Raw genomic sequence first — 12,708 nt, 5'->3', positions numbered from 1 at the left:
CCCGAGAGGGGACGGGGCAGGACGGCCCCGACACGGCCCTCCAGGCCCAGCCGGGGCCGGTTCCGGGGCTGGGAGCAGTCTCGGGGACGGGCAGCCTGTGCCCCGCAGGGTGGTCCGGGGGTTGCCCCTGCCCCTCGCAGCTCCGAGACTCCCGAGGGCAGAGAAGGGGGAGCCCCATCCCGGTATCCCCGGTGTCCCCCGGTGTCCCGGGCCGGGGGCGAAACCATCCCGGGGCCAGGGGAGAAGGGGGGAAGGGAAGCAGCAGTTGGACGGGACCACGCGGTGTCTGGGGGGGGCGCACTCCGGGGAGGGGGGAGACTGGACCGAACCACTCCGAGAGCCCCGCGGGGGGGCCCGGCCGGGGTTACGGCTGGGGTGAACCACTGCGAGCCGGCGGGACACGGGGACACGCCGGGGCTCGGCCGGGTGGGGACAGCCAGCGGCAGCCCCCGGTGCTCGCGGCGCGTTACCTCCTGACGCGTCCGGTCCCCCCACGCCGGCCTCCGGAGTGATGGCACCGGCACCCGCCGCGGCCGAGCCCTCCGCCTCCTCAGGCACCTCCAGCTCCATGGCGGCCGCGGGCAGGCGCAGCCCCAGGGCAAGACAGGCCCCGGACAGGCCAGCGCCCGCCGCCGCGCTCCTCCCGGGTACCGGCCGCGGCGCGGGGGACCCTGGGAGCGCCGCGGACCATAGAACGCGGGTGGCGCCGCGGCCAGACACGCCCCGACCAGTGCCGGAAGCACAGCGGGGCTCTTCCGCCGGGGTTAATTGCGATGCGGTGGAGGGCTGTCGCGATAACCGGCGGGCTGTGGGATTCGACGGAGTGGGGAATAAGGGAGGCCGCAGAAACTCCCGCCGCTCCCTCACGGTGCGGCGGCCACGACACCCCCGGTGGAGGGGGAAACACCACAGGGCCGGGGGGCGAGGCCTGCGGTCACCATGGCAGCGGGGCGGGGCTCCTCGGGGCGGGGCCTGCCCGGAGTTGCTATGGCAGTGGAGGTGGGGCTCCGGGGGCGGGGAGTCTGCCGGTCGCCATGGCAGCGGGGGCGCGGCCTGCAGGTGGCCGTGACGGTGGGGGCGGGGCTCCGGCGGAGGGGCGGGGCTCTGGCTCCGGCGGGGGCGTGGCCAGCTCTCCGCGGCAGATGTCGCGCCCCCGGCCCGGTGCGGCTCGGTTCCTGCGGCGCTGCCCCCGCTGGACCGGGGCCCTCCAGGGGCCTTCCTGGTGCCGGGCGCCGCCTACCACCCCCCCCCACCCCTCCCGTCTCCGGGAGCTCCCGGTAGCCACACAATCCGCTGGGCTAGACCGGGCCTGCCGTGCACCGGGACCCGGACACGTTCCCTGGCCCCTGCGCCGTTCAGCGCCGCCGGTTCCCGGCCTGGGCCGGGGCTCGGCTCCTCCCGGCCCCGCGGCACCACCTAGTGGCGCCGCCCGGCCCAGGCCCGGGTCAGCCCCGGGGCGCGGGTCAGCCCGGGCCGGCCCCGCCGGTTCTCCGGGCCCCGGGGCCACGCATGTCCCGGACGGGTAGCCCCGGCTAGGAGGCAGCGCTGGAGCCACCGGCACTAATGAGGCTGCTCGGCGGCGCCGGCCCCCGCCAGAGGGGCTCCCGACTGCGGCTGGTCCTGGGGAGCGGCGGGAGCTGCTCCAGGCTCTCCGTGGGGCTCGGCCTGGAGCAGCCGGTGCCGAGGAGAGAGCGGAGGGGCAGGCGGCGGCATGGCCCCGGCTCCGGGGTGGCGGTTGCGGGCCAGGGGCTTCCGCAGGAACTGGTCCCCCCACGCCGCCTCGGCGCTGGGCTGGGAGCGGTACCGGCCCCGGCAGGAGGCGGAGACCCGCGGCGTGGACCTGATCGCTGTCACCGCGGGAAAGCGGCCCCGCAGGACGAGGCATGACGGGGGGCTGGTCCCCAGGTGCGGACAGGGGCAAGGGAAGGGGAGGAGAGGAGAGGGGACAGCAGCCATCACCAGCCTCCCCAGCCATCACAGGGATCCTCAGGCTGGCCCCCGTGTCTGTCCCTTCTTGGGGCAATGGGTGACGCTGGGAGGGTTTGGGAGTCTGGGGCAAAGTCCCACTGCTTGCCTGGACAGGGCAGGGGTTTTGAGGGGGAGGAACCCCTATCTCCAGGCACCGCCACCACCAGCATCCTGTGAGCCTGTCCCGGTGCAGCGCTGGGAGGGCGGTGAGTGTAGGTGGCTGAGCCACCATCACGGTGGAGGACACCAGGGACAGCCCTCCGGGAGACCTGCTGTGCCCGGCAAGCTGCCCCGGGACCCCCTTCCTGCTCCTTCCCCGCTGCAGGCAGAGTCTGGGCTACAAAGGGTTACGCAAGGCACCCTGGAGTGACACCACTGCCACCAGCCCAGGAGCTCAGCTCCTTCCTGGTCGGATCCCAGGCTCGGTGAGTGCCTAACTCTGTCCCCCGGGATCTGTCGGCCGTGCTTTCTGGCTTTCAGTCGTGCTGTCAGCTGGGGAACCGGCCACACTTTGTCTCTCTCTGGGTGGCTTCAGGACCCACTGACCCTCCTGGAGCTCTGCTCCATAGTAGGGACATACCGTGGAGGATCACAGCTGCACGCCCCACGGCTGGAGGACGTGCCTCTCTGCTGCTGATTTACACTCGGTCCGGAGCAGCCCTTCCAGAGACCTTTTCCCAGAGCAGGGGGTCGGGATCAGCCCATTGCTCTTTGGGTGGGTTTGGGATAGAGCAGCCTCTAGAGGGATCCGGGACCTCGGTGCTGCATGGTCAGGACCAGATAAGCGACGAGTGGTTTTGCAGCACTGGCTGAGAGCAGGGACCTCGCTGATCCCAGGAAGGCTTTGAGGTTCTCAGGATGAGGACCCCTATCAGGGGAGGAGGGGTTGGGAAACATTATGGGTGGTGGGGTTGGCTGTGTGCACGGCTGAGGTGGACAGTGTGTCCCATCCCCCGACTCGTTGCTGTCCCCATGGCGGGCATTGTTGGTGGCGTCACTCAGGGCCAGGCACAGCCCCGAACTGGGGACCTGGCAGTGGGATGAGCTGCCCGAGCACAGCTCGGCTTTGTTTGGCTTTAAAACCCCTGGGAGGTGCTGCCACGGTACCTGTGAGGAGCGGTGTGGGGCTCCCAGTGCTTCCCGTGCCCGGTGCTGGGTGTGTCGGGCTGAGGCATGGTCAGCTCTGCCCAGATACTGCCTCTCCCTGCGGGGCCATTCCAGGTGCGGGCTGGTTTCTGTCGGAAACCGGCTGAGCCGGCTCCTCCTGCTGCCAGCCTTGGCCTTTGGCTGGTGCAGGCCCTACGCCAGGTCTTGGGGGGAGACTGGGGACAGGGACAGGGCTTGGTGGCACCGTGGGTGCACTGCCTGTGCCACTGGCGACATGGGAGCTGCTGCCGTCCCCATGCAACGGGCAGCAGTGGAATGCAGGTTTGTGGCCAGCGTGTGGCACCCTGCTGATGGGACAGTAGTGGGACCCTGCTGGAGACAGCGAGAGGCTGTGTTGGGTGGCATCAGGGGTGGCTCTGGCACAGCAGATGTCACCACCCGGGGGAGGGGGATGACCTGGCTGCTCCAGGTTGGTGTCTCTTGGACCTATAGCTCACACCATGTCACCTGCGGGTGTCCAGGGAGCATGAACAACACTGGCGACACAGCTGAAACCACCCCAATGCCACACTGGGAGTTCCTGTTTATTATCAGCTTTCCTAGTGCTGGTACAGGACAGTGGGTGCTGCCACACTGGGGTCCTGCTCAGCCCCAGCTACCCCCGATCCCACGTGTCCCTGGGTGGCAGGGAGGCACTCGGGCTGGTTTCGGCAGCTGGTGACACAGAGGGGACTCTGCCCTCCACACCCGTGGCTGCAGCCCGCCCATCGGGTGAATGATTACCCCAGGCCTCCCCTGGCCCTCCCCGGGGCTGCAGTGAGCCGGGTGTCATTTCAGGGGCTCAGCCAGGTCTCGTTTTGGGGGCTCAGCTATCTGCCTCGGCACAGCTCCAGCCGGGGCTGCCCGTGGGATGTCCTTGTGCTAGGGCTGAGCTGCCGCGCTTGCCCAGGGCTGGTTGCCCACTGCCAGATCCCTGATGTAGCATCACCCCGGCATTGCCCACAGGGTGTCTCTGAGGCCTCCAGGTCCCACCAAAGCTACCCCATGGCCAATTCCCAAAGGGGTTGTGGAGGTTTTGAGCTGCCTGTGGCACCAATGTGGGGATCCCTGGCTGAGCTTGAGGGGGGCTGAGCTGTACTGGGGGGCTGTTAGGAGTGAGCACAGCCCTGGCACCGCCACTCCAGAGCCCTCGGACACCATGGGCCGTGTGGTGCCGTGGGAACTGGGGGTGTTCCGTTCGGAGACGAGGATGCTCAGGGAACCTCATTGCTCTCTACAGCTCCCGAAAGGAGATTGTAGTAAGGTGGGGATCAGCCTCTTCTGCCAAGTGACAGGACCAGAGGAAATAGCCTCGAGTTGCACCAACAGAGGTTCAGATTAGATACTAGATAATTTTTTTCACTGAAAGAGTGGTCAGGCAATGGAATAAATTGCCCAGGGAGGTTCTGGAGTCACCATCCCTGGAAGCATTCAAGAGGCATCTGGATGTGGCACTTGGGGACATGGTTTAGGGGTGATTATGGTGGTGTAGCGGTGACAGTTTGATTTGATGATCTTGAAGGCCTCTTCCTACCTTGATGATTCTGTGATTCTGTGAGGCCCTGATCAAAGTGGCCTCTCCCTGTCCCACCCCATGGGAACTGGTGGGAGGCTCTGGTCCTGCTGTCTCTCACCCACATGAGAACCCATGTCTCTCTGGGTTCATGCCAACATTCCCTCCAGGGAGCCAGGGGCTGGTGGAGATCCCTGGGCCCATCCCAGGAGTTTCAGCCTCAAAGGGATGTTATTCTGTCAGTCAGGCTCGTCTGTCCAGGGAAACCAAATGGTGAAACTGGGGCAGTGGTGCTGCCAAACCAGCAGGCAGAGCTGCTGGAGCCCAGGGTGGGTGGACAGGCACTGAAACACCATCCAAAGCAGCAGCCCAAGGTCTGCTGGAGGGGAGTAAGACCACGAGGATGGCATAGACAGTGGGTCCCAGCCATGGAGATGAGTCCTGTCCTTGCCCTGCGTAAAACCTCCCCTTCCATGGATGCATGTCTGAGGGGATGGAGATGGACCCCCAGGGGGGTGATTTCATGGTGTACAGAGGCAGCTCTGGGTTCGGAGCCATGCAGGGTTAGCTGGGGTGTGACATAGCTGCCAGTCCTGGTGTCCTGGCACTGTGGGGCTCTGTCCCCCTGCAGTCCCTTATGGCTCAGCTTTGCTGCTGCTCTTTGTTGCAGCCTGATGTTGGATTGAGGAAGGGGCCAGCAGCTGTAAAGAGGAGCCGGAGCCGGTCAGAGCCCCCCAGCTGTCCGGCTGCCACTGCTGCTCTCCCCAGCTTGTGCTGGTGGGTGCCCACCATGGAGGAGATGGTGATCTGGGAGCAGCACACGGTGACACTGAGCAAGGTGAGTGTGGCCTGGGGTGGCCCTGGGAAGGGACTGGGTCTGTGGGGTCAACTCTACCTGACCCCCCTTCTGCCCACGCCCACTAGGACCCTCACCGGGGCTTTGGCTTTGCTGTCTCTGGAGGCCGTGACCATCCCAACAGGATAACCGGGGACACAGCGGTGTTTGTTTCAGATGTGGTGTCTGGGGGACCAGCGATGGGTCAGCTCCAGTGAGTGCACGGGGACGTGGGGCCATATGGGGTGCTTGCTGCCAGCGAGGGTGGGAAGGATGGAGAATCGCTCCTGCTGGGACAGGGCCAGCACCACTGTTGCCCTGCCTGGCTGGAATGGGATCTCTTGGGGTACACTTGCTACCCCACAACCTCCCTGGGCTGGGAGCTGTGCCTGGGGCAGAGTCACAGCTTCATTTTCCCTCCCAGGAGGAAGGATCACATCGTGATGGTGAATGGCCTTTCCATGGAGAATGTCCCATCCTCCTTTGCTATCCAGACACTTAAAACCTGTGGCAAGATTGCCAACATCGTGAGTGTGCTCTGTGGTGGGATGGGGGCTGGCGTCATGCCCACGCTGTGCCTGTCCCCATCCCAGCTCCCCTGTCCCACACACCCAGGGTTTGGGGCTTGAGAATTGCTGCAGGGACATCTCCTGGCAGAGACAGCTGTACCCACCATCCTCTCCTACTCACTTTGCACCTGCAGACGCTGAAAAGACCGAAGAAGGTTCACATCCCTGTGAGCAAGGGCAGCCCTGGGTCCCCCACTGTGCCCCGGCACTACGACTCAGACGATGACTACAGGCTGCACCGCTCCCGGGATGACCTGGACCACAGTCAGGGCTACGATGGGGACTCATCCAGTGAGAGGAGCTCTGGTCACCACCACGATGACCGTCGCCATCATAAGCTGGTGCCACGAAGCCGGAGGCGAAGCCAGGACAGCAGCCACTGGGTGCAGAGTGGCTCGGATCGGAGACGCCATGGCCAACATTGCTCTGCTAATGCCTTTGGCCAGGACGGGGACACCAATGGGCTGGCCCTGGTGTCGGGCTTCAAGCGGCTGCCACACCAGGATGTGCCAATGAAGCCCATCACATCGGTACTGGTGAAGCAGAAGCAGAGTGAAGGTGAGGCCCTCCTGCTCCTGCTGTCCCTGGGTCTTGTTGCCTGATTTTTGTCCATGCCTTCCGCCAGGGAGGAGGCGATGGCTGGGTGGGTGCCAGGGCCTGGCTGCAGCAAGGGGACAGGGCATGCCATGCTGGGTGCACTAAACCTCCTGCCCTCAGCCAGGGGCTACAGAGCTCAGCTTTGGGGCTTGCCAGTACCCCAAGGGGAGCTGGGGCTTGTGGGGATGGTGCCGAGGAGGGACTTTGAGGGGGTCCTGCATCTGCCTGACTCTGCCACCATCACGGCTCTCTCTGGTGCAGAGTATGGCCTGAAGCTGGGGAGTCAGCTCTTCATCAAGCACATAGTGGAGAGCGGGCTGGCGGCCAAGGGCAGCTCCTTGCAGGAGGGAGACCTCATCCTGAAGGTATGGGGGCCCTGGGCTGCACGGCACTCACTGGGGGTCTCATCTGCCCCTCTTTGGAGGGCTCATCCCTGGCTAGTGTCACTGCAGGGGCCAGCCGTGGCTGTGCTGGAGGCAGTTCTGTCTGGTGCCCACTCCCTGCCCCAGCCCCCCTGGCTGTCCCAGGGACCCCGCAGGGGCTCCCAGGGCCCAGCTCCCTGTGTTGCCAGGGCTGGTGGCACGTCCTGCTGGCACAGTGGGGTCGTGTCCACCCCACTGTCCCCACGGTGTGTGGTCCCCTGCTGTGTGTCTGGGTCCCTACTGGACGACAGTCACAGAGGTGTTTGTCAGGTAAAATGATGCTTGAAGTATTTGGGGAGGAGAAAATAGAGGGAGGGAGACCCTTTGTTTGCACACCTGGTCCAGGCAGACCTGTGGCTGCTGGGAACTGGTGCCAAGGTGACTCTGGGGCAAACAGAAGGGATTACGTCCCACAGTCTGTTGGGAAAAGCTGCTACCACTCAGGGAGATCCCAGCCCCTGATCTTGGGGGCCTGACTTGGGGCCTGACTCCCCGGCACCAGGCCAGGGCATGGAAGGACAGGGCTGGGCCCAGGGCAAAGGAAAACTGAGCTTCAGGTGTCTGAGGGGTCCATGCAGCTCCTGCCTCTGGGCAAGGCCCCAGGCAGGTGGAACAAGCCACACTAATGTTTCCTCTGCACAGAATAAGGTCACGCTGGGAGGCAGTCAGGAACAGAGACACAGAATAGGTGAAGCTGTGGGAGCTGGGGCTGGGCTGGAGGGGCTGGGAAAGGACCAGGAAGATGGCAGTCAGAGCATCCCATCCCAGTGGGGTGTTCCTGGGGGTGGCTTTCCCAGGAGCAGGTGCCCTGAGGACTCCCACTCTGCCCCTCCAGATCAATGGGGTAGCCAGCCAGGACATGTCCTTGGCTGAAACTCAGCAGCTCATCGAGCGGACAGAGGGGATCCTGACCCTGCTCATCCTCCGGGACCACCGGCAGTTCCTGGTTAACATCCCTGACGTCGACAGCCAGAGCGACAGCTCCCGGATGGACGGTGAGGAGACATGATGGCGGGGCCAGGGCCAAATACACAGCACAAGGACTGCATGGTCACTGATGCATCTCCCCTCCTGCTGCTGCAGATATCTCAGACATTGACTCTGAGCTGTCCCATCCGCCATCTCCAGAGACCTCCCCACGACCTCCAGCTGCTGCCAGGACAAATTCACCACCGTAAGGCCCTCACTGTCCCCATGAGCCCCTCTGTCCCCTGGCAGATCATACTGTGTTCTCCACCTGTCTGGGGATGCTGGTTCTCCATTCCTAAGCCAATGTCCCTGGAGGTGGTACTGCCATTCCCAGCTTGCTCTGCTGTCTCCACTGCCCATTTGACACTGCCTGCCTGTGCCCTGCCTAAATCCTGCTCACTCTTGTTCCAGGGAGAGGAGACAATCAAACAGGGAGCCTGTGGCTGAGGTGACTGTAGCCGATGCTCGGGGCCCGGGTGAGTGGACTGGGCACTGAGAGGGCTCCAGGCTCCTGTGCATCTCCACTGCCCAAAGCCCCGGCAGAGCTGTGCCAGGGCTCCCTGTGCCTCAGCACAGCCACTGCTGCTCCTGCATCAGCTCTCCTTCCTGCAGACCTTCTGGAAGCCATGGAGGGGGATGGCCACAGCCCCCACACCAGCCCCACTGCCCCAGCTGCCCACAAGGATGGGTATGTCTGCAAGAGGCAAGGGGGAATGGCTGGGGGACATGTGGAGCTGCTGCGGCACAGGGTTGGGGTCACAGGGTCAGTGCCTCCCTGTCCTGTCCTTGCATGTCACCACTGGGCTGACTGTACTTCCCCGTGGCAGGTACAGCACCAACTCCAGGGTCGTGCAGTTTGTGAAGGCCAAGAGTGTGGGGCTGCGGCTGACGGGTGGGAACGATGTGGGCATCTTCGTGTCGAGCGTGCAGGAGGGGAGCCTGGCTGACAGCCAGGGCGTCCAGGAAGGTGACCAGATCCTGCAGGTACCCGGGGCTGAAAATGCTCCATATGCTGCTGCACCTGGACGGGCCCCAGCCCTTTTGGGTCCAATATCTCCCCAGGGTATCACCTCCAAGGTGACAGGGACCAGTTCCCTCTCCCACTCTGCCCTGGGCACTGATGTCCCTGGGTCCCCTGCTGGTGCCTATGCCCTCTGTTCTGCTGGCAGGACCATGTCCAAGTGCTTTTCTGTGGCAGGTGAATGACACCAGTTTCCAGAACCTGACCCGTGAGGAGGCTGTGGAATATCTCATGGCCCTGCCCCCAGGCGAGGAGGTCACGCTGTGGACCCAGAGCAAGCAGGACAGTGAGTGGTGACCAGGCTCATCCTGGGCTTGTGCCTCTCCATCCTCTGTCTCTTCTGGGCAAGCATCAGACCTGGGCTTGCCATGGCCCTTCCTGCCCCTGCAGGGTGGTCCTTCTTTCTCCCTCCTCTTCCTCCTGATGAAGTTGATGGGTGGGGACGAGACCATCCTGGCCCTGTTTGTGCCTTGGCTTCCTGGAGCACAGGGGCTTTCTGGAACCATGGCTCAGCCTGGAGAAGCCAGTGTGTACTTGGGAGTCAGACCCTACTGTCCCCAGCATGCCTGAGAATGCCATGGGAGGAAAAGGTGGCTCTAAACCCTCCTTAGCAGTGAGGGCTACTGTGGAGCGTCCCAGCCAGCCTGGTGCCTTCCCAAATTTCTCCAGTATCTTCTTCCTCAGCCACCTCTTCCCCTGATGGTCCATCTTGCCTTGGGCTCCAGTTTACAGGAAGATGATCTCATCCAACGTGGGTGACTCATTCTACATCCGGACACACTTTGACTTTGAGAAGGATACGCCATCAGGGCTCAGCTTTGTCCGTGGGGACGTGTTCCACGTGCTGGACACCATGTACCGGGGCAGGCTGGGGAGCTGGCTGGCTGTGCGCATGGGCAGGGACCTTCAGGAGCAGGAAAAGGGCATCATCCCCAACCGGAGCAGGTAGGGATGGAGCCAGGAACAGCCCCTAGACAAGCAGAGCCAGGGAAGGCTCCCAAGGGAGCTGGGGACATGGATAGTGGGCTCAGTGAGAGGCAGGGCAAGGGCTGGTGGGGCAGTGGTGTGAAGCGTGAGCTGGTGAATTCCCTCCTTGTGGTGGTGGGGCAGCTGATGGTCAAGTTGTCCAATGTCCCAGAGAGAGAAGTCTACCACAGCCTCACCTGGCTGTGCCGCTGAGCAGGGGTGCCAGCTTCTCCTGACCTGCTCCTCAAACCCAGAGGCTGCAGGTCCTGAGCCCTCTCCTCTCCCAGGGCCGAACAGATCGCCAGCCTGGAGTCAGTGCTGAAAGCCACGTCTGGCACCAACCCCTCTGGGGCAAGGGCTGAGTTTTGGAAGCTGCGGGGCTTGCGGGGAGCCAAGAAGATGCTGCGGAAGAGCCGGGAGGACCTGTCTGCCCTCACAAAGCAGGGGCACTACCCACCATATGAGAGGGTGGTCCTGAAGGAAGGTGGGCACCAGGACAGCCTGAGCCACCTTGGGGATGTTGGTCCTGGGGCTGCCCTGCTGATGCTGATGGGCCTCCCTCTCCTGTGAGGAGCAGGGCGAGTCGCAGGCCTGTGGGCACTGCGAGGAGTGGGGCTGGGTGCTCGGGTGCTGGGAGCTCTGCCCTTGCCCCCACCCACCCCGAGCACCTCTGTTCTCCCACAGCCAGCTTCAAGCGGCCAGTGGTGATCCTGGGCCCCATCGCAGACATTGCTGTGCAGAAGCTGAGCAGGGAGTTGCCCGAGCTGTTTGAAATTGCCCGTAAGTGCCCCCACACTGAGGAGAAAATGACATCCAGCAGCCAGACCCCATTAGAGTTCTTTTACCTTTGGCTCCCTCCCTATGACACCCCAACACCTGCCTGGGCTCGTTCGCCCTCTCCCCTCCTCTCCCTGAGGGACACGACCCTGGGGCTGGGCATGACCATGCCCAGCCTGGGGCTATCAGAGGTGCAGCCCCTCTCACGCCCCATCTCTGTGTCCTGCAGCGAGCGTGCCCCGCGATGGGGCATCGTCCAAGGTCATCAAGCTGGACTCGGTGCGGCAGATTGCAGAAAAGGTGAGACTCACATGTCCTTGGAGCCAGCTGGGGCCTGTGGAAAGCCCATGGCCCCCACCCCTGCTCCCAGCAGGGCTGATGGCTGTGCCCTGCCCCAGAACAAGCACGCCTTGCTGGACATCACACCCTCGGCTGTGGAGCGCCTCAATTACGTGCAGTACTACCCAGTGGTGGTGTTCTGCGAGCCCGAGAGCCGGCAGGGCATCAAGGCCATGCGGCAGTGGCTGGCACCCGACTCCAGGAAGAGCTCCCGGCGCCTCTATGCCCAGGCCAACAAGATGAAGAAATATTGCAGCCACCTCTTCACGGCCACCATCAGCCTCAGTGGCAGCGGCAATGCCTGGTACGAGCAGATCCAGGACATCGTAAGGACACAGCAAAGCCAGCCTGTCTGGACAACAGCAGAGCAGGTACAGGCACAGGCTCTCTGGGGTGAGGCTTGGCCTCCTGGGGCTGCAGCCAGGCAGGTGATGGGGCTGCACATGGCCCCGCACAGCTTGAGTCCCACATCTCTGTCATCCCCCCCCCCAGGCAGATGTAGCACCTGAGGACAGTCTGGACCTGCTGAACCCACCAAGCACGGTGGCGTCAGGCTACCTGACGTGTGACAGCCATGCGAACAGTGACTACGACGACACAGATGGGGAGGCGGGCGCCTACACTGACGGTGAGGCAGAGGATGCCTATGACCAGCCCGGGCTGGCCCGTTCCTCTGAGCCAGCCCAGCTGGCCCCGAGCCATGGCCTGGACTCCTCCGAGCAAGCACAGCTGGCCCCAAGCCACAGCCGAAGGGAACAGGTGGGTTCCCCCAGACTGGTACAAGGACCTGGGGGGGCAGAAGAGGGTGGCACAGTGCCTGGCTCTGGGGTGGAATTCCCATCCTTGTGGCACAGGCAGGGTGTCACCTCTGGCTGCTGCAGCGTCCAGCTGTGTGTCTGTGCCCAGCTCTGGGGCTCCTGCCCTGACCCCCCCACCTGCTCTTCCCCAGGTGCCCGAACAGCCACGGCAGGGCCGGCGCTATGACAGCATCAGGTACCCTGTGCCCCGGGGTGGGGGTGGCAGCCGCCCAGCGCTGGGGACGGTCCTGGAAGGGCAGTCCCTGTCACACAGAGCCATCACCACCCTTCTGTCCCCCAGGGAATACGAGCACGAGGCGGTGAGGAGGAGGTTCACACGAGCCAGGGACGACTCAGACCAGGATGAAGGCTACGAGTGGGGCCCAGCCACAGATGTGTAGTGGCACTGCTGGCCTGTCCCTCTGGGTGCAGGTGACAGCTCAGGTAGTGCCCCTGTGGCCAGGCTGGGCTGGGCCCAATCCTGCTATACACTGCATCACCAAGTGCCTGCACTACCGTGTGCCTCCTTCCCTTTTGGCCACAGCCACTGCTACTGGAATAAAAGGGATGTTTGGATCAGGACAAGCTGTTTCTGGGGGTGCTGTGTGGCAGCATGCAGGGGACACTGTGCAGCAGGCTGGCCTTGCTGGGACCCAGGCACCTCCCTGGCCAGTGGCCCTGCATATGCTGAGGCACTGCAGGGGGAATTGGGGCCTGGCACTTCTGCAGGCCTGGGATGTGCCCCCAGAGCTGAGCCTCCTCTGCTGCAGCCCCCCTGCAGCTCCTCAA

The 12,708-nt window shown here is 64.0% G+C and overlaps 2 protein-coding genes across 11 annotated transcripts in view; one reads left to right on the top strand and one right to left on the bottom strand.

The window, feature by feature from the left end:
- Nucleotides 1-902, bottom strand: part of PIP5K1C (phosphatidylinositol-4-phosphate 5-kinase type 1 gamma) — a 52,055-nt gene extending 51,153 nt beyond the window's left edge. For 5 of the 10 annotated variants that reach the window (XM_048287572.1, XM_048287577.1, XM_048287573.1 and 2 more), the window contains exon 1: nt 471-901. In XM_048287572.1, coding sequence (XP_048143529.1) covers nt 471-570 — 100 coding nt within the window. In that variant the 5' untranslated portion in view covers nt 571-901. Of the gene's footprint in view, nt 1-470 lie in introns of all 10 variants that reach the window. The other 5 variants (XM_048287567.1, XM_048287568.1, XM_048287569.1 and 2 more) reach the window with 2 other exon arrangements.
- Nucleotides 903-1,432: 530 nt separating this feature from the next.
- TJP3 (tight junction protein 3) lies at nt 1,433-12,501 on the top strand. The gene is made up of 21 exons (XM_048287873.1): nt 1,433-1,905; nt 2,294-2,393; nt 5,298-5,465; nt 5,552-5,676; nt 5,887-5,989; nt 6,166-6,589; nt 6,890-6,993; nt 7,886-8,045; nt 8,134-8,224; nt 8,431-8,495; nt 8,632-8,707; nt 8,847-9,003; nt 9,218-9,326; nt 9,766-9,985; nt 10,294-10,490; nt 10,691-10,786; nt 11,013-11,083; nt 11,182-11,493; nt 11,615-11,881; nt 12,072-12,115; nt 12,221-12,501. Exons 1-21 carry the CDS (start codon nt 1,712-1,714, stop codon nt 12,318-12,320), a joined length of 3,183 nt encoding a protein of 1,060 aa, XP_048143830.1. The 5' UTR covers nt 1,433-1,711; the 3' UTR covers nt 12,321-12,501.
- Nucleotides 12,502-12,708: the final 207 nt, after the last annotated feature.

Source organism: Corvus hawaiiensis, chromosome 28 (genome assembly GCF_020740725.1).
Source record: "Corvus hawaiiensis isolate bCorHaw1 chromosome 28, bCorHaw1.pri.cur, whole genome shotgun sequence".
NCBI classification, from domain to species: Eukaryota; Metazoa; Chordata; class Aves; order Passeriformes; family Corvidae; genus Corvus; species Corvus hawaiiensis.
This window is presented reverse-complemented; position numbering and strand designations above follow the sequence as displayed.